This window comes from Acomys russatus, chromosome 25, assembly GCF_903995435.1.
Source record: "Acomys russatus chromosome 25, mAcoRus1.1, whole genome shotgun sequence".
Lineage (NCBI taxonomy): Eukaryota > Metazoa > Chordata > Mammalia > Rodentia > Muridae > Acomys > Acomys russatus.
This window is the reverse complement of record NC_067161.1, coordinates 3,492,470-3,510,721: the sequence shown is the minus strand read 5'-3', so window position 1 is coordinate 3,510,721 and position 18,252 is coordinate 3,492,470. Positions and strand designations below refer to the sequence as shown.

At 50.7% G+C, this 18,252-nt stretch overlaps 2 protein-coding genes across 2 annotated transcripts in view; one reads left to right on the top strand and one right to left on the bottom strand.

Annotated features, from left to right (window-relative positions):
• The first annotated feature begins 1,615 nt into the window (after positions 1-1,615).
• On the top strand, positions 1,616-9,757 carry Snn (stannin). The gene is made up of 2 exons (XM_051167347.1): positions 1,616-1,750; positions 7,816-9,757. Exon 2 carries the CDS (start codon positions 7,903-7,905, stop codon positions 8,167-8,169), a length of 267 nt encoding a protein of 88 aa, XP_051023304.1. The 5' UTR covers positions 1,616-1,750; positions 7,816-7,902; the 3' UTR covers positions 8,170-9,757.
• A 706-nt stretch (positions 9,758-10,463) lies between these two features.
• The window catches only part of Txndc11 (thioredoxin domain containing 11), a 63,298-nt gene continuing 55,509 nt past the window's right edge, over positions 10,464-18,252 (bottom strand). Inside the window, exons 11-12 of the mRNA XM_051167348.1 lie at positions 17,448-17,528; positions 10,464-11,265 (exon numbers count right to left, since the gene is read on the bottom strand). Coding sequence (XP_051023305.1) covers positions 10,641-11,265; positions 17,448-17,528 — 706 coding nt within the window. The 3' untranslated portion in view covers positions 10,464-10,640. The remainder of the gene's footprint in view (positions 11,266-17,447; positions 17,529-18,252) is intronic.

Genomic DNA, 18,252 nt, shown 5'->3' with positions numbered 1-18,252 from the left:
GAGGTGTTGGAGCCATTCGGCTCTGGCCTGGAGGGCGGCTGGTCCAGAGCCCTGCTTCCTTTTGCCTCTCTATGCCCCATTCTTGCTCAAACCCAACTTAAACCTCAGCCTGGTCCTTCAGCAGAGCCTACTGTGTACTGACTGTTCTGTAGACTCATCGGCAAATGGTAAGCTCTTAGTTCAGAAACAGAGACCCAAAGCTAATGAGGTACCCTTGGAAAAACAATTTCCCGATGGGCAGGGGCATCCACTGAGTGGGCAAACAGAGGCCTCAAGAGCAAGACCATGAATGCTGACAGATGTGGAAGAATGTTTAAGATAAATGGCATTGGCCAAAGACAGGAGGTAGGAAACAGCTTGGTGCCTTGTATGGAGAGGAAAGCCCTCAGCAGAGCTTGGTGAAGTGATTGGGGGTTTCCACACCTCAGCTTTGTGTGCAGGATACCTTTTTTGAGTGTGGGAAATAAAGTTAGCTGTCCCTCGCCTCCCAGCTCCCAGGAGGATATCCCAGCCTGATCTGGCTGACCAACTTGTCCTTTCCTGTCTTCCGGAGTACCCTGGGCCTCAGAGGTCTCGGAGACTCCTGGGAGTTCCATGGAGTGTCCTGTCCTCTCGCTGGATTCTCTTCTTGGGAGCCGTCACTACACCAATTAGCACCTCTGTGGTTGGCTTCAAATCCTACCTCCACGAGTGCTCTTGGTAGTATTACAACCCTTTGGAGCGTTGGGTTCCTCATGTCAACAGGGATGATACTATTTATTTGGGGTTGTTTTAATGTGTTGAGCAGACTGAACTGAGTTATGGCACTTGGTGAAGGCTCAACTAAAAGGTTATGTTAAAATAACGCACCTGGAGTCCCCAATTCTGAGGACAGGGATCTTATTCCTCTGGACGCAACGTCGGTGCAGATGGGTGGGTGGATGGATGACGATGAAATTAACAACAACAAAAGAACAGCTAGCCTGGCTGTGGTGGCACACGCCTTTAATCCCGGCACTCGGGAGGCAGAGCCAGGTGGATCGCTGTGAGTTTGAGGCCATTCTGATCTACAGAGAGTGTCCACGATAGCCAAGGCTACAAAGAGAAACCCGGTCTCGTAAAAAACCAACCAACCAAACAAACAAACAAAACAAAACAAAAAAACCAAAACCCAAAACAAACAAAAAAACCAAAAAGAAAGAAAGAAAGAAAAGAAAAAAGAAAAGAAGAGCTAGGTCTCTTCCAAAGCAGAGCTATTCAACTCTGCCAGTGCCTGCAACCTCCGGGCGACATGCCGCACTCTTACCTGCTGGGCGCCTCAGTTTCCCCTCTGTCGTAGGGCTAGGACGACCCTCGCAGAAAGAAAACATAAAAAGAGGCTCAGGCCCAGTACCGCCAGCACCCAATAAGCGCGCAAGGAAGCCCGGCCGCCCACCCACCCTGGCCGGGCTTGCGGAGCCGCCTGCCGCGGAACACCTCCCCCTAGCTTACACTCCCCCCGCTCCCTCCCCACTGAGCGCTGCCGGGCCCCGAACGCACGTGACTGCACCCGTCCCACCCCGCCCCGCCCCGCCGTCCCAGCGCTATCTCCCGTTGGCCCCACCGGAGCGCCCCGCCCCCAGCCTGGGCGGAGCCGAAGCGCCCCGCCCGCCGTAGATCAGGCTTCGGCGTCTGGGCTGTGCTGGGCGGCCCGACCCGGCTGGCGCGCGGGCGGAGCCGGGGCGGCGGGGCTGCTGCTGGCTGATTGCGCCGGACTGCGGGCCGCGACATGGTGAGCAGGGCCCGGCCGGGCAGGCGGGTAGGGGGAAGGGACGCGCCGGATGGGCCGGGGTACGGTGCTAGCGGGTCGGCGCGGCGGAAGCCGGGCGCGGGCGGGGGCTCTTTGTCCTCCGCTGCACGATTGGGACAAAGGAGGCAGCAGGGGGCGGAGGCTACTGGGCGGGCGGGCGGGGGGGGGCTTCTGCCTCTCCGTGACCCTCGGTTCTGCGTCTAGCGCGGATCCTCCCGGCTGCCCCAAACACTCACTCCCAGTATTGACGGGGTTCCTGGCAGCGCCCCAGCGTGGTCAAGGTGGGATCGAGGGGAACGGGAGCCCAGGGAAAATCTGGAGCCCTTTTCATCGGTGGGGAAACTGAGGCTGAGCCGCAGCGTTTGCGGTTAGGTCGGGCTCGGCAGTAACTGCGAGGCGTGGGCTTGACTGGGTCTTTCTCCCCCACCCCTGCAACCCCCTTAAAATCCCAGGTCAGGCGGACTTGATTTGTCTCTTCAGCTGTCGTTTCCTCCGCAGCTGTCGCCCCCTGAACGGGCCCCTGCTTCCCTCGCCTCGCTTTGGTAGAGTGGGGGAGACGCGGCGTCGCCTGGCACGGCGCCTGCACGCCGCCCGCGCTCGGCACGCGGGAGCTGCTGGGGCGCTTGTCATCGGTGTCTAGTCCTCCGCCCAGGTCACCTGGACTGGCTCAGCCTCTAGGGGAGAGGAGACAGGTCAGGCATATGACGTTTAAGAATCAGGTTTGAAATCGGTTATTTAGGATCGAGGCTGCCTGGATTGGCTATTTGCACACCTACTTTTAAACTGTGACCTTGGGCAGTTGACTTAACTTCTCTAAACTACAGATAATTTGTCAAGTGGGAAGAGTAGTAACTCAACCCTAGGTTTGTTTAGAGGCAGAATTTTGGGAGAGCTACATGAGATTTTGAGCTCAAGAGTAGCACCAAGGAACTTTTCAGCATCTACTATTAATGTCACTACCAAAGTTGTATGGCCAAATGGGACCCGAAGAGTGCCTGGCACGTGATTTACACAGAAGGGGAAGGACTCCGGCCTGGACTATGAGATTGCAGCTCACCTTGGGGCAGTCCCCAAACTTCTCGGCCCTATTTTCCTCTCCTGGCATAAAAACTGGGAGTTGGGCAACATCTTGAGTTTAGTCTTCTAGAGGGTAGATGGAGGGTCAAGGGACAGTGGACACAGCCATGCTAGATGCCAGCTTTCCTTCTGAGTTGCCATTGATCCTTGATATAAGCTCTTGGGTGGCAGCCTCTGTGGTGGTAGCTTTGGGGTTTGGCAGAGCAGAGCCTGGGACAGGAAATAACTTCAGACCTTGGGGTGCTTGGCAGGTGGCTTTGCTGGAGCACAGGGCTTTGCTGGGTGTTCGCTGGTCCTGAAAGCAGTGCTGCGTTTCTGGCTCCCTTGGAGGGACCGGGAGGTGGAGGCTTCTGGTGGGGTGGCAGAGTGGTGCCCAGCTGGGTACAGTCACACTCGTGATGTACCCAGTTAAGTGAGGAGCAGGCAGCAGGATGTCCCCAGGGAAGAAGGCTATTTGTGACATTGGGTCCAGGCCAGGCTCTGTGCCTTGGGGTACAAGGCTAGTCAGAGAAAAAAGGGAGGTCATCAAGAACAGCCTGCTGTGGGGTATAGCAGTGGCTCAGCCTGCCCTGTTTCCCTCTGGCTTGAGCTTGAGTGGTGGTGTGAAGGGTTAGTTTGGGGACCCCATGAAGAGGTACAGGTAACAGAGACTCCTCACCAGGGAAGACCTGGAGGAGAGTGTGAATTTTGGAAGACATCTGCCAGAGGTCACCCTGTGTGTCATTTTGAGACCATCCCTCTGGGCCAGCAGAAACCAGGCCCAGAATTCTCAACCATTGCAGACTGGGCTATGGGGTGCCCAGGCCCATACTTAGCTGGAAGTTGTCACTGCTGTTGCTTCCAACACAGGACACATGGTATGGTGTGTGCTCTAGCTGACCGCATGCCTCAGTTCCCTCATCTGCAGAATAGGACGATGAGATAAGATTCTGGTGTGATAGCTAGGAGGTGGTCCTGGAACTTTCCTCAACGGGGTTGTGCTACACCCTGACCCATGGGCCTTGGTGGGTGAAATGGGGGTCAGTGGTGTGCAGAGGCTCGTACTAGCCAGGTCAGTGGTGTGCAGAGGCTCGTACTAGCCGGGTCAGTGGTGTGCAGAGGCTCGAACTAGCCAGATGCAGGGCATCCCCGTTTCCTCTGGGTTCTGCTTTTCTGCTGCTGTCTTCCTTGCCTCAAGCGTGAAGACTTAGCTCAGTGGTTTTCAATCTGTGGGTCACAGCCCCTTTGGGGGTCGTCAAACAACCCCTTCACAGGGGTCATCGAAGACCATTGGAAAACACAGATTGTTACATCATGATTCATAAGTGTAGCAAATTTACAGTTATGAGGTAGCAATGAAAATACTTTTATGACTGGGATCACCACAACATGAGAAACTGTATTAAAGGGTGGCAGCATTAGGAAGGTGGAGAACTGCTGAGTTAGCTCTTCTTACTAGGGTCAGACATGCTTGGCTCCTCTGCTCTGCCTTGCCCCTTCCCTGAACTGGGGTTATATGCTCTTTTCTCAAGGACTGCTGCTGGCAGGCATGCAGACAGTGCTTAGAAACCTGGGAGTAGTCTAGAGTTAGGAAGCTGGCTCAGGGCTTAGGGTCCTCGGATTGCTCCCCATGACGGCAAGCTCTCTTTTACCTTATCACCACATACCCCGGCTTGGAACACTCGGTCCGCCCTTATTGAGCACCTACTGTGTGTCACTGATGGGGCCGTAGGGCACTGCTGAGAACAGGACAGACTCTGGAGGCCACAGGTCAGGAAAAAACAGCCAGGGATACTCTCTAAGCTAGGAGAACTGCAGATAGCTGAGAGCCCTAGGGTGGGCTGGGGGTGGGTGCAGGCATTGGCCGGTGTAGGAACAGGTGCCACCTGGAGTCCCGAGCAGCTCAAGAGAGTCACCTCAGAGAATGTTCCCAGCACAGGACTAAGGACAGATCACGGCTTGCAAGGAGGATGTCGAGGCAGCCTCAGGAGCCCTCCCTTCTGAGGCCACTGTGTCTGGCCAGAAATCACTTCTCAGGAAACACTTGCTAAATGAAAAAAAGAAACAAGAAGCTCATTAGGGATAGGTGGAGGCCACAGGCTGGGCATAACCGGCTGGGTTGCAAGTCACTGTGCTCAGAGGTGAGAGGCATATACGTGGCTCTGTCCACCTCCAGGCCTTGGGTGGGCATGAGGGAGAGAGTTTGATGTCATCCCTGTTCTCCTGGGGTCCCTCTGGGCTGCAGCTGCCTGTGCCTCAAGTTTCCTCATGAGTCCCAGGACGGCTGTTTTCCTCAGATCATGGCACCACTGTTGGCTTTTCCGCTTCCTATCCCAGAACCACTCTGGACCCCAAACACAAACTTCCCTTTCCGAATTGCTGTTGCTTTGCCTTCCGGCCCACCGCAGGAGGAAGGGCAGGTGGAAGCAGAACCATGGGGCTCCTGTGTGGTCTGGCTGTGTGGGATTGGTGTGGGACCTGCTGTTGACAGGGTAGCTGTGGAGCTAGCAGAGCACTCCTGGGACATGCAGCTCCAGGGTGTGGGGGAAGGTCAGGGGCCAGGCTGCCAGGCAGCCAGGCCAGGGGAGGGAGCTTCCCTGGCCTTCTGGCTGGAGAGGCTTCCTTCCTGGAGCTGGTGTAACTAGGTCAGAGTGTCTTCCTCTACCTCCACGTGGGTGCCATTTGGGGCCAGGCTCTTCTGTGTTTACCGGGTTCTGTGTTTCAGGTGCATGCTGCCCCCAGTGAGACCTAGTGATCAAAGGTCAGGGAATGGAATTACCTGGAAAGAAGGAACTACGGGGTCAAAGGCCTGGGCCTAGGAGGATATGGGAAGGCACAAGGCTGGAGAGCAGTTAGCTGGAATGGGGGTACGCTGTCAGTCTCTATAAGCACTGGGGTACATCGTGTGTGCTCTGCTTGCAAGAGTGGACAGGGAGCCAGTTGAGAGGGACCCAGACGGCTCAGACTCTTGAGACCATGAAGGTTGAGAATCAAAGGATGCTGCCCCTCCATGCTCGGAGCGTCCCTTCAGCATCAGCGCAGGTGATGCGGGTGGTGCTCCTGGGCGTTGGCGCCTGGTTCCTGATACTCCAGGGCATTGATTTGGCTGCCTGTGACCTTCATGGCAGCCACATGGTTGAGTGAGAGTCTTTTGTTTTGTTTTTGTTGAGACAGGGTTTCTCTGTGTAGCCTTGGCTATCCTGGGCTCGCTGTGTAGACCAGGTTGGCCTCAAACTCACAGAGATCTGACTGCCTCTGTCTCTCTGAGTGCTGGGATTACAGGCGTGCACCACCATGGCAGGCTGTGAGAGTCATTTCTAATTAAGGGGGTTATTCAAGGATGCAACAGGTTTGATCATGTCTGGAGTGCGCATCATCCAGTGCTGTCTGCCTGGGTGACGTGAAAGGGAAGAATTTAGACATTCCAGTCTTCTTCAGTGTGGGTGTGCTTGGCCTGTGCAGTACCTGTGGCATCTTCCTTCCTCTGCCCACTCTGGTGTCCATTACTGGCTGGCGTTAGTGAGAAAGTGGAGGGCCTTGACACACTGGCCCAGCCTGCTGGCTTCAGCACCTGGAGGGTCACAGTAACACAGCCCTGGGCCTCTTGGGGCTGTGGCTGGCCAGGGTTTGGGGTACCACCTAGAGTAAGCCCTGGAGGTTTAAGAGGAAGACTGGGGTCCATATCCTCCATGCCTTGCGGGTATCACACAGCCTCCCTCCCCTTTGCCATCTGCAACCTTGGCTGCAGGTGAGGCATGGGGTTGTGACATGGAATTGTCTCAGGTCCCGTAGCTAGGAGCATCTCAGTGATCCATGTCCTGGCATCACTCCCTCAGCATGCCTGAGCCCAGCTGCCACTCACTTCCCGTCGCCACCCTAAAGGGTGATGTACCAGGTTCTCCCTCCTGCCTTTGGAGCCCTAACAGGGCTGTTCTTCCTGCCATGAATACTCTTCCTAGCCAGTGTGGCCTCCGTGCAGCTCACCTGCCCACCCAGTTAGCATCACAACACCTGGTCCCTTGTGATCATACCTGTTGACCTCTTGGTAACTTGGCTCCTGTATTGGATGGTAAGCTGTATACAGACAGGAGCTAGCTACCTGACCCCTTCTGCCTTCTCTGAAAAACTATGTTTTCCAGGACCAGCATTTTTTTTTCCTTTCAGTTTTTCAAGACAGGGGTTCTCTGTGTAGCCTTGACTGTTCTGGACTTGCTTTGTAGATCAGGCTGGGCTCTCGACTCAGAGCCAGGCGATCTGCCTGCCTCTGCCTCCCAAGTGCTAGGATTAAAGGCGTGCTACACCGCCCGGCAGACCTATCTTATTTTTGGCTTTTCTACTGTGCATCCACAGGCTTCCTGACTTCACAGACCAGCTGTGCCTCCGCGGGGCAAAGCTGTTTGCTGTTGTGTGTGACCTCTCCCCCAGGGCTCTAGAAGCTCAGACAGACTCTGGAGACCTTGAAGGCTGAACTCTGTGTTACCTGAACCCCGCCCCCCCCAGGAGTTGATGCTGTTTATCTGCTTTTGGATCCTCCCTCTCTAGCCCCCTAGACCACTGGTTGCTGGACACACACTCATGCCTGTGATCCTAAGGCTCAGAGGGCTAAGGCCAGAGAACCATGAGTTTGAGAGAGAAAGGGCTGCAGAGTGAGTCTCTGTCTCAAAGACACACAAAAAACAATGTATGCCTTCAATAGAAGAACTAGATTAGTGGCCAATCCTCTTGCAGTCTCTGCCTCAACTGCCATGGTGCCTGCTTCCCATCCTGTCATCAGAGGGACTGACTGTTTTGACAGCGGAAGGACCTGGGTGTCATAAGTAGGCTGGGTGAGCGTCTGGGCAGATACAGTGGAAAGCCAATTGCACAGTTGTCATGGGTTGAGGGCAAGACTGGTTGAGCTCCAGAACTTAACAGACCCCAGCAAGGGCCAACCGGGTGACTGAGTCCCCTGCAGAGCCCCTGCTATAGTCTCTCCTGGCTTTGTCTTTCAGGACTGTTCTGTGCAGCCCGAATTCCAGCCTCGTTGAGCCAGCCACACCAAGAGCTTTCCACCAAAGAAGCCCCTCCAAGCACTGACCATGTCTATTATGGACCACAGCCCCACTACGGGGGTGGTCACGGTCATTGTCATCCTCATCGCCATTGCTGCCCTGGGGGCCTTGATCCTGGGCTGCTGGTGCTACCTGCGACTGCAGCGCATCAGCCAGTCAGAGGACGAGGAGAGCATCGTGGGTGATGGTGAGACAAAGGAGCCCTTTCTACTGGTGCAGTACTCTGCCAAGGGGCCGTGCGTGGAAAGAAAGGCCAAGTTGATGACTGCCAATGGCCCAGAAGTGCATGGCTGAGCTGGGCTGCGAAGGCCACGGTTCTGTTTGCAGCCAGCCCAGAAGCACCGAGAGGGCAGAAGCAGACATGTTGCTATGTGAGAGGGATTGACACTTGCTGGCATGGTCTCCTCAGGCTTCGTCATCGCATGCACTGACTATGGGTCCACGCTGTTCTGGCCTGGCCTTCCCGCTCAGCCTCCCGGTGGGGCTGCCCATTGCAGGCAGTGGGCAGGCCTGACCTTGCTGGGGCTCAGGGCCCCTTAGCGCTTTCGTTACTTGAATGTTTTAGCTGAGCCTGTTTTTGATGGAGCTACTACTGTAATGTGTGAACTCACCAACCTGTGAACTGTAAATAGGCCCAGAAGCACGTGCTTAAGCCTTTTTGCTGATTTTTAAAAATACTACATAGATCCCGTGGGACTGGCTTGATGATGACTGTACTCATGATGAGCTAAGGCATGACCATGGAGGGTCTTTGACTGGTCAGGCCCCCACTGCCCTTGGCAGGGCGCACTAAGGTTTTTATCTGTGTGTATGGAGGGGAAGTGAGAGAGGCTCAGCAGCTGGAGTGCTTGGGTGATTTCTACTTGGCTAGTAATGGGTGGAAGGAAAACCACGCCCCTCCCTTTCTTTAGCTTTAGCTTTGTCAAATAGCAATGTGTGTGTAGATGCCGGAGTGACTGCAAGGAAGCTGCTGTTCTTGCTTGGAAGCCGGTGAAGGACAAGTCCTCGTGAGTCCTGAGGGTTGCCAGGCAGCTTAGCAGAGCAGTCTCTTGCCCTTTATTCTTGAGCATGCTCAGTACACTCCCTCAGCACAGGCTTTGCAGAAACTGCTCTGGTCCTCTGGAAACACCAGAGCCTGTGGTGGCTACTTGAAGTCTGAAGCCCAAGCAAGGTTTTGTTTTTGTATTTAATATTTTCTGCACTGGAGTGGGGGTGGGGGTAGGGGTAGGGGTGACTCTTTGTTTTTCTCCTCCCCACCTTTTCACAAGTGAGCTTCCTTTCCTCTCTGATGGGTGTTGGGTTTCACTTTGATCCTTAGGGCTTTGTAGGCAGAGCTCCCTGACCCAGCTCTAAAGGCACCATGTGCCACAGAAGTTATTTCTAGTATGCACATATGCATTTACAACAGAGCTACCAGGTGTTCAAGTTCAGGGCCTGGTTCTCACCCGTAAGGGAGCCTGCAGCATGTGTCTCTGGGATATTCCTTGTGTTCATGTCTGTAAGCTTGCTCATGTTACTCCACCAATATCAGAGCATTCTAAACCATTATGATTACACATGAGTGTGTTGGCATCCTCGGTGATAGACAGTGGCCAGCCCTGGCTTGGCCAGCACATTTGAGAGCAGCATGGGCAGGAAGCAGGCTAAGCTGGGGACAGCTCTAAAAAGCATGTGAAACTAATCCATTTTCTGCAACCCCAAGGGAGGAGCTGTACGGAACACTCTTTGGCAGTGTATGCCAATGCCTGGGCGGGGGGTGGGGATGTTAAGAAACAGGTTGAGGTGAGGAGGGACAGCTAATAAGGCCATTTGTGAAGGTAGGAATAAGACACCTCAGGAGGGATGCTGGGGTAAGAACCACTGGAGAAACACTCTTGGGCCCCAGACATGCCAAGGCTGGCTTGGATGTATGCTGGGTCTGGAAGCAGTGACTTCAGGTCTAGGAGGGAACAGAAGGTATGAAAGGATCTGCCCTGGAGTTGGCCGAGGCTGAGGGTTTGACATGTCCCAGTCCCATGTCCACCTTTCTACCTCTTCTCCTTGCAGCCAGCCAGCATCCTCACCCTGCTGACCCGTTAGCTCCCCCACCGATCCTGTCAGACACAGGCTGCAGCTTTTACTATGCCGATGAAGTCTCTTCTCAAGCAGACATCACCACATTCTTATCAGTTATACTTTGAGGAGCTTCCTGTCTCCTCCCCTGTTGCCAGGAATGTCTTTGAAGTGTGAATCGGCCCCTCCAGAGTGGGATGGATGAGTGGTGAGTTCAGGCACTGTGGGGCACTGGTGGGGTCTTAGGGAGGAAAAATGAAACACCTTTAGAACTCATGACCGATCACAGAATGGTCTTCCCTGTCCTCTATCACTGGCCACCTTTTCTCTTTAAGAAAAGCAGAGCCGTAGAGTCCAGTGGTTAATAAGTTAGAACTCTTCAGATTTTTTCTCAATAAAAACTATTGTGGTAGGTCTCTGATGAGTAAGAAGCTAGCCTTCCATCCTGGGAGAGGCAGAGACCCCACAGCTAAGCCACTGACTGACTTCCCTAGCTCCTCAAATAGACTGTGCTATTGTTGTGTCTGAAAACTACCAGTTTGTGCAATAAGTGGGAGGGATGCCATTCCTGATCAATAAATGCTGAATGACATTCAAGTTCATTTTCTAGACCACTGAGAAAAATCTTTATTTACAATAAATTTCAATAAAATTTGCATAAATATATCCCAATGTACAGTTTTCACCTCTGATTCCTTCATCTCATTTAAAAGTTAGTCTGTCCTGTTCTCATGTGTCCTCTCTGATGCCAGAGTGGAGCTGGTGGTGGCGGGTGGAGGGGTGTCATTAGGTACCTGGGCAGCACCCATGGGCTTAGAGTGGTTGGGGCGGGCCTTTTCCAGAGAGGCTGGTTCCTTAGCCTCACCCTGGCCCTCCAGTTCCTTCTCCATGGTAGCCACAAGGATCTTGAGCCATGTGTGCTCCGGGACGGGGGTTTCTGAGGCACTGGCCAGCTCTTGGAGCTCACGGGCCTTCTGCAAATACAGGGCCTGCAGTTTCTGGCTGTGGCGCCGGAGTAGCCTGTGCTGTTGCTCCAGGGCCCGTTGCCGGCGCAGTAGGCGGTGCCCATCCCTGCGGGCACTGAAGAGACGGCCCTCCACCTTCTCCTGTGTCCTGCGTAGGCTGCTCATCTCAGCTCTCAACTTCTGCATGGCATTCTCCATGTGAGAGATGTGTTCATGTGGCAGGACTGCCTCCCCCTGGACACATTCTTGGGTAGGAGGGCTGATGCCAAGGTTCTGGGGGGCAGAGGCAGGGTCTGAGTGATGCAGAATGAACCTCAGCAGATTCGGAAGGGTGATGGGGAGGTCTCCAGGGTATTTCACACTTAGGTCCTTTCTGGAGAGGAAGGGAAAGTCAAAAGTGAGGCTCTCAATAGGCACAATGCAGAGACAAATGGAATTTGATGTCACGCTGGCCACTCTGACCAAGAAAAGATGCTGGGTTCTTATTGAAAGGAAGGAAGTGCTGCCCAGGCAAGAGGTTTTCTGTGGAGTTGAGGTGCCCCCACAGACTTGCACTGTAGTTGGTAAGGCAATTTGACTAAAGCGTTTGTTCCTGAGAACAGAACCGTTTCTGTTCTCAACTTTCAGAAAGCCAAACACGCTCAGGCCTGAACACAAAGCCAGTGCACTGGAGAGGAGGAAGAATGTGGCCACTCTGTGTGAGCTACATGGGCTGGTGAACAGCTATTAAGAGTGCTCAGTAAACTGAAAAGCAAATAAACAAAACCAGTGACAGCACACACTTAATGTACATATCTATAGCACAAAGTGTTCTTGGGGATGTGCCCCAGGTAGGGAACACTTACAACAAACTTGGACAGGTGCTACTGGCAAATGTACCAACCTAGGGACTAAGATGAATTAAAGCTCTTCAACTCTTAAAGCAAAGAATTGAGGGCAGTGACTTAATGTCTTCGTTCCGTGCTCTAATTTAGAAAGGTCCTTTTCAGAACTTAGTTCTAAGTCTCTCTGACAGGTGCTGTGGATACACAGTCTAACCACCATCACTCCAAACACTAGTTTTCTACAGTTCTAAGGAACTGACACCCTCAGAAGTGAAGGAATGGAGCTGACAGGACTCCAAAGGCAGCATCCCGTGCTGCTCTGCTCCGTGCCGTATACTGCCAGATACATGACTTGAGCTCTGTAAAATGGAGATGAGAGCTGTTGTAAGGGTTAAATGAATTAAGTGGATGTTCAACATTAGCCTTTTCAAAATTGGATTTTGAACCAGGTAGAATATCGTACGTTTGTAATCCCTCAGGCAGGAAGATCACAAGTGTGAAGCAAGCCTAGGCTACGTTGTGAGACTGTCTCAACAAAGAAAAACAAAAAATTGCATGGCTCCTTAATGTACCAGCCAGCTGGGGGCTGGAGGGATGGCTCAGTGCAAAAGTGCTGACTGCTTTTTTCAGAGGACCCAGGTTCAATTCTCAAAACGCACATGGAGGCTCCCGTCTGTCTAATTATAGCCTTAGGGAATCTGATATCCTTTTCTGGCCCCTAAGGGAACAACACACATGCAGGCAAAATACCCATACACATAAAAATAATCTTTTTTTTTTTTTAATTAAAAAGCCTTGTGTGATGGCACACACCTTTAATCTCAGTACTAGGACGGCAGAGTCAGGTGGATCTATGAATCTGAGGCTAAGCCTGGTCTACATAGCAAGTTCCAAGCCAGCCAAGGCTACTTATCGAGAATCTGTCTGAAAAAGCAAAAATAAATAAAATTCAACAAAATTAAAAATGGAAAAAATGCAGTAATTAAACTGTATACACCCTTCTCCCCCACAAAGTTAGAAGCCAAACACCTAGAAATGACAATCGGTATTTTATTAATAGGCAACCCTTTTCCTGTCAAAAATCACAAGAGAATTAAGTCAGATATGTGAAACTGCACATGGTGACCCACACTGGTAACCCCAGCACTCCAGAGGCAAGAGGATAACCAGACATTTGAAGCTAGTGTGGACTATACTGTGAGAGCCTGCCTTATAACAAGAAGAGAGCAGAGTATGTACCACTTCATATAATGTTTGAGGAGGGTGAGGGGAAGCTCTTAGGTAGCTTTTTACAACTCTAAAAACTTGCCTGGCATGGTGGTGCACGCCTTTAATCCCAGCACTCCGGAGGCAGAGGCAGGTGGATCTCTGTGAGTTTGAGGACAGCCAGGTCTACAGAAGAAACCCTGCCTCAAAAACCAAAACCAAACAAACAACTCTAAAAACTGTCATGGGAAAGAAAACAAGGCTTACATGTCAGCCATATTTATAACTAATCTGGAAAGTGTTCTTTCCAATGCTAGTTTTTCCATGGGCCACTAAGCTTGATTCTTTGGATTGGATGGCCAGGCCTGCCTCTCTATCAAGCAGCAGTGGATCTGTCTTTTAGGACCAAATGGAGGTGCACCATTCCAGTGAAGAAGGGTGAGAGCCACCTCCGTATGCCCTAGAGACACGGAATGAAACTTGCTAACCAGAATGCTATTTTGATGGCTTGGGGCAATGCTGTGGTTCCCTAATGGTCATGCTAAAATGCTTTCATATCTTTTATTTACTTTGTTATGCTTTTCGTTTAGTTTTAGACAGAGGCTCACGCTATGTAATCCAGACTGGCCTGAACTCGTGACCCTTTTTATCTCTGTTCCCTTAGCTGGCTTAAGAGTGTGACATCATTCTTGGCTCCTTTCATATTCTTTTGTGTAAAGGTTTCTCGGTGTGGCCCTACCGGCTGGCCTCAGACTCAAAGATCTGCCTGCCTCTGCCTCCCAAGTACTGGGATTAGGCATGTGCCACCACTGCCTGGCAGCATTTACTTTTTTAAGGTCAAAATGTTGGGTCTTTTTTCATTGTTTTGTTTTTGTTTTTTCTTGTTATTTGCGTGTTTGTTTTCTGAGACAGGGTTTTTCTGTGTAGCCTTGGCTGTCTTGGAACTAGCTCTGTAGACTAGGCTAGCCTCGAACTCACAGAAATCCGACTGTCTCTGCCTCCTGAGTGCTGGATTAATGGCCAGGCCATGGGCAGGTTTTTTGGATTTTGCTTTTTTTTAGATGTTTAAAAAAGTAGCTAGCACCAGGCGTGGTGGCACCTGCCTGTAATCTTAGCACTCAGGAGGCAGAGGCAGGAGGATCCCTGTGAGTTTAAGGCCAACCTAATCTACAAAGTGAGTCTAGTCTAGGATAGCCAAGGCTACACTGAGAAACCCTTGTCTCAAAACACCCAAAAAACAGAGCTGGAGAGATGGCTCAGAGGTTAAGAGCACTATGTGCTCTTCCAAAGGTCCTGAGTTCAATTCCCAGAAACCACATTGTGTCTCACAACCATCTATAATGAGATCTGATGCCCTCTTTTGGAATGCAGGCGTATATACAGGCAAAGCATTGTACACTAAATAAATAAATAGAAAAATTTATTGAAAGAAAGAAAGAAAGAAAGAAAGAAAGAGCAAAAAACCCCAAAACAAAAAGTAGCTAGAGTTGAGCGGTGGTGCATGCCTTTAATTTCGGCACTCAGGGAAGCAAAGGCAGGTAGATCTCTGTGAGTTTGAGGTCAGGCTAGTCTACAAAGTGAGTCTAGAACAGCTAAGCCTACACAGAGGAAACCCTGTCTAGGGGGAAAAAGAAGGTAAGACATACAATATCTATAAACTGCTTTCAAATAAAGTAGCTCTTTTAATTTGAGAGTGTGCACCCCTCTATCATTAATCTCAGCACACAAAAGGCTAAGGTCACCCTGGGTTACATAGCAAGTTTAAGTTCCAAACCAGCTTGAAATGCAATGAGAGACTCTTCTCTCAAAAAAAAAAAAAAGAGAAAAAAAAAAAACAAAGAAAAGAAAAGAAAAAGTTGTCCTCTTGAAAGCTGTCCTCTTGAAAGCATGTGGTGAGGTCCCACTGCTAGTCAGAGCGCCTCAGAAGCAGTGATGTTCTTCCCGGGGGTAACACTGGAGTATCCTTGTAGAGCACGCACCAGCATCCCCCGGCCCTGAGTTAGGCTGAAGTATCTGCAGTTTGCAATGTCCACCAGAGCAGAGTAGATGGCTGGCTTAGAGGATGGGCTCTAAGATACCCCTGTGTATGGTGATGGTCTACACCAGCTCTCCCTCCTCCCTCTTCTGGTGAAGAGAGGTAAGACCAGAGAAGAAGGAGGCTAGGCAAGGCAGGCTCCACTATGGGCAGACAGTAGGCCTTCTCCCAAGGCTTTCTTCCTCTATGACTGCAGTGGGGCACAGTCGGTGTAGACAGTTAGCAGGGATGTAGACACCATGCAGCAGCATCTTCCAGTGTGCAGAGCCCTTACACCTCAGAAGCAGCCATTTCAACACCTTAGCACTCTTCCTCTGCACATCACCACAGATTTGCATTTTCCACAGTGCATGTACAACTCTATACTTTAACTAAAAATAGCAGGAGCAAGTGAGCCACAGAAATAGTCTCACTACATGTTATCCAACTGTGTTTTCATTTCCTCTCCTGTGAGCCTTTGTACTTGATAGTAGACACGAGCCAGTTTTAGCTCTTAGAGACTACCTGGTGGCCCCCACAGTCCTTACTCAGCTGATTGCTTCCTCCTGGGCCGGTGCATCTGTCACCTTCTGCCTCCTTTTTATTTATTTTTATACAGGTAATAGTCATATTACAATTTTCTTGTCCACCTTCTGGGTAAGCCAAATGCTCCCTGGACCAGCTAATGATGAGAGCTCTCCTCTTGTGCCTTTCATTTGTTTTTGGGAAATGGAAAAAAAAAAAAAAATCCCATTCCAAAGCAACAAAGGTTGATTCAGCAAGCTCTGTGTGTTTAACAGACGTGGACAGTCTTCTACTCTTCAGTATCAAGGGACACAGCAAAGGCTGCAGGGACCTGAAGAAGTCACTTTTTCTTTTCTTTTTTTCTGGACACAGGTTCTCACTTTACAACTCAAAGAGCTCTGTCTACCTCTGCCTCTGGAGCTGGAATTAAAGGTGTATGCCACCATTCCTGGCCTGCACTCATTTTATTATACAAGGCAGCTCCAGAGTGCTGGCCATGCAATGTTCGTCTTGTACACCTGTCCTGTGGGTGTCTCTCCTTCCCCTATACACATACGTTCGTTTGTCCAATTGCTGAAAGCTTTTGCCTGCAAAGGCACTTACCGTGCTGTAACTTTAATATTTTTTAAAGTATGTTTGGAATTCAAAAATTACATATCATTACGCTACACACCCAACTTGTGTCCCACACAGATGAAATTGCTGATGTTAGTGCCCATGATTTCTTGATTATATGGCAATTTAAACATGTCCTAGAAAGAAGAGGGCTCATCATGGCAGAGCCAGCAATGGAACAGACTGAGTCACACTCTGTTTTTAGTATGAGAGCTGACAAGCCCATGCTACCACAGGAAACATTCTAGCACACATTCCTTGAGATAAAGGGCAAAAACAGGCAATGAGTCAACAAAGTCCAAGGACGTCGTCTCCCAGAGAGGCCATATGAGCACAGCCGTGCTTGCTTGTAAAACGTCGGAAGTTAAACAACAGTGACTGCACACACAGGCCAGGCCTCCCTAAAGGATCCTGCACTTCCCATGTTTCCCACAGGGGATGTGAGTGAATCCCCATGTGGATGGACCTCTTCTACAGTCAGGGAAGTTGTGTGAGAAGGGAGTCAGCATCCAGCTTCTTTGGATGAGGGTGAAGAGTTCATTTCCTTTTTTTGTGGAAATGTTTGGGCCTACACTCACTGCCAAACCCAACACTCTTTGGTAATGTCCCATTCCTGTTTGCTGGAGCTTTCAGCACAGCTGAGTGACAGAAACCTCAGAGCGGCCTGCACACATGCAGAGAGAGCTCCCTGTGAATGGAGCAGTGGGCGGGGGACTGCCAGTATCCCCTTGGGTGAGAGAGACCTTCACCCCACACAACACTCGTACTTTCCCTCAAGTGTACCATCTTTTATAGGTTCACACAGGCATGAAAGCTATCTGGCTTCCAGGGCCACATGAATGCTTGTGTAATAAATGCCTATCAAAGAACAAACATTCCAGGGGTGGTAGTACACGCCTTTAATCCCAGCACTTGGGAAGCTGAGTTTGAGCCTGGTCTACACAGTGCGTTCTTGGACAGTCAGGGCTACATAGTGAGACCCTGTGTCAAAAAACAAAAACAAACAAAAACCCCCATCACAACACATGACATTCCAACACTAAAGCTCTTCTTCTCTCTGTCTCTAAAGGCTATTTAACAAGAGTTTAGAACATAATGAATGATTTACATCTTCATCTTCAGGCCTTAACAAGAGAATCTTACCTACACGATGAAAAGAAAAAAATCAGCTGGGGTTAAGAGCGCTACCTGCTCTTCCAAAGGTCCTGAGTTCAATTCCCAGCAACCACATGGTGGCTCACACCCATCTATAATGATGCTCTCTTCTGGCCTGCAGGTGTGCATGCAGGCAGAACACTGTATACATAATAATAAATAAATCTTAAAAAAAAAAAAAAAGAAAAATGAAAGAAAGAAAAAAATCAGTCTTACCTATTGCAGGGAAAAAACAAGACAGTAGGAAGACGGTCAACCATGAATTCCCAAGGAAGATCATTCTGAGACACATCAATCCTGGCAGAGGCAAAAGGAAAATGACTAGTAAGAACTAACTAGCCAAATAAGCCCCACACCTGAGGAACTTGGAATGTCTCTGTGGCCAGGTGGAACCAAACCCCTTACTACAGAACATGCCATGTCCACCCTGGGTAATAGAAGAACTTAAAACTAAACATAAATCCCTCAAGTTGCCTCACTGAAGGAGTACTTCATCTATGCACCAGGACCTGGCCGGGGATTTTAATCTGTGCTTAGTCATAGGAAAAGAAAGCCACTGAGCACAGCACACACAGCAGTCTCTTTGAAGAACATTATACTTTATAGGCATTAAGTCTGGATGAAGGCTAACATCAGTGTACTTCCTTCCCCCGCCCCCCCCCCCCCGCCCTCTCTTTGGTTTTTTTCAAGACAGGGTTTCTCTGTGTAGCCTTGGCTGTCCTGGACTCCCTTTGTAGACCAGGCTGGCCTTGAACTTACAGTGATCCACCTGCCTCTGCCTCCCAAGTGCTGGGATTAAAGGCGTGCACCATCATGCCTGGCCTCAGTGTACATTCTTAACAGAGTGTCAATTCTCCTCTACTCTTCTTCGGTTTGGTTTTTAGAAACAGTTTCTCTGTGTAGCCCTGGCTGTCCTGGAACTCATACTGTAGACCAGCTGGCCTTGAAGTCAGAGATCTGCCTGTCTCTGCCTCCTAAGTGCTAGGGTTAAAGGTGAGCACCACCACTGCTGGCTCTCTTC

What these genes read in the sequence shown, in the direction of transcription:
- Snn (XM_051167347.1), top strand. Translation starts at nt 7,903, where the DNA reads ATGTCTATTATGGACCACAGCCCCACTACGGGGGTGGTCACGGTCATT.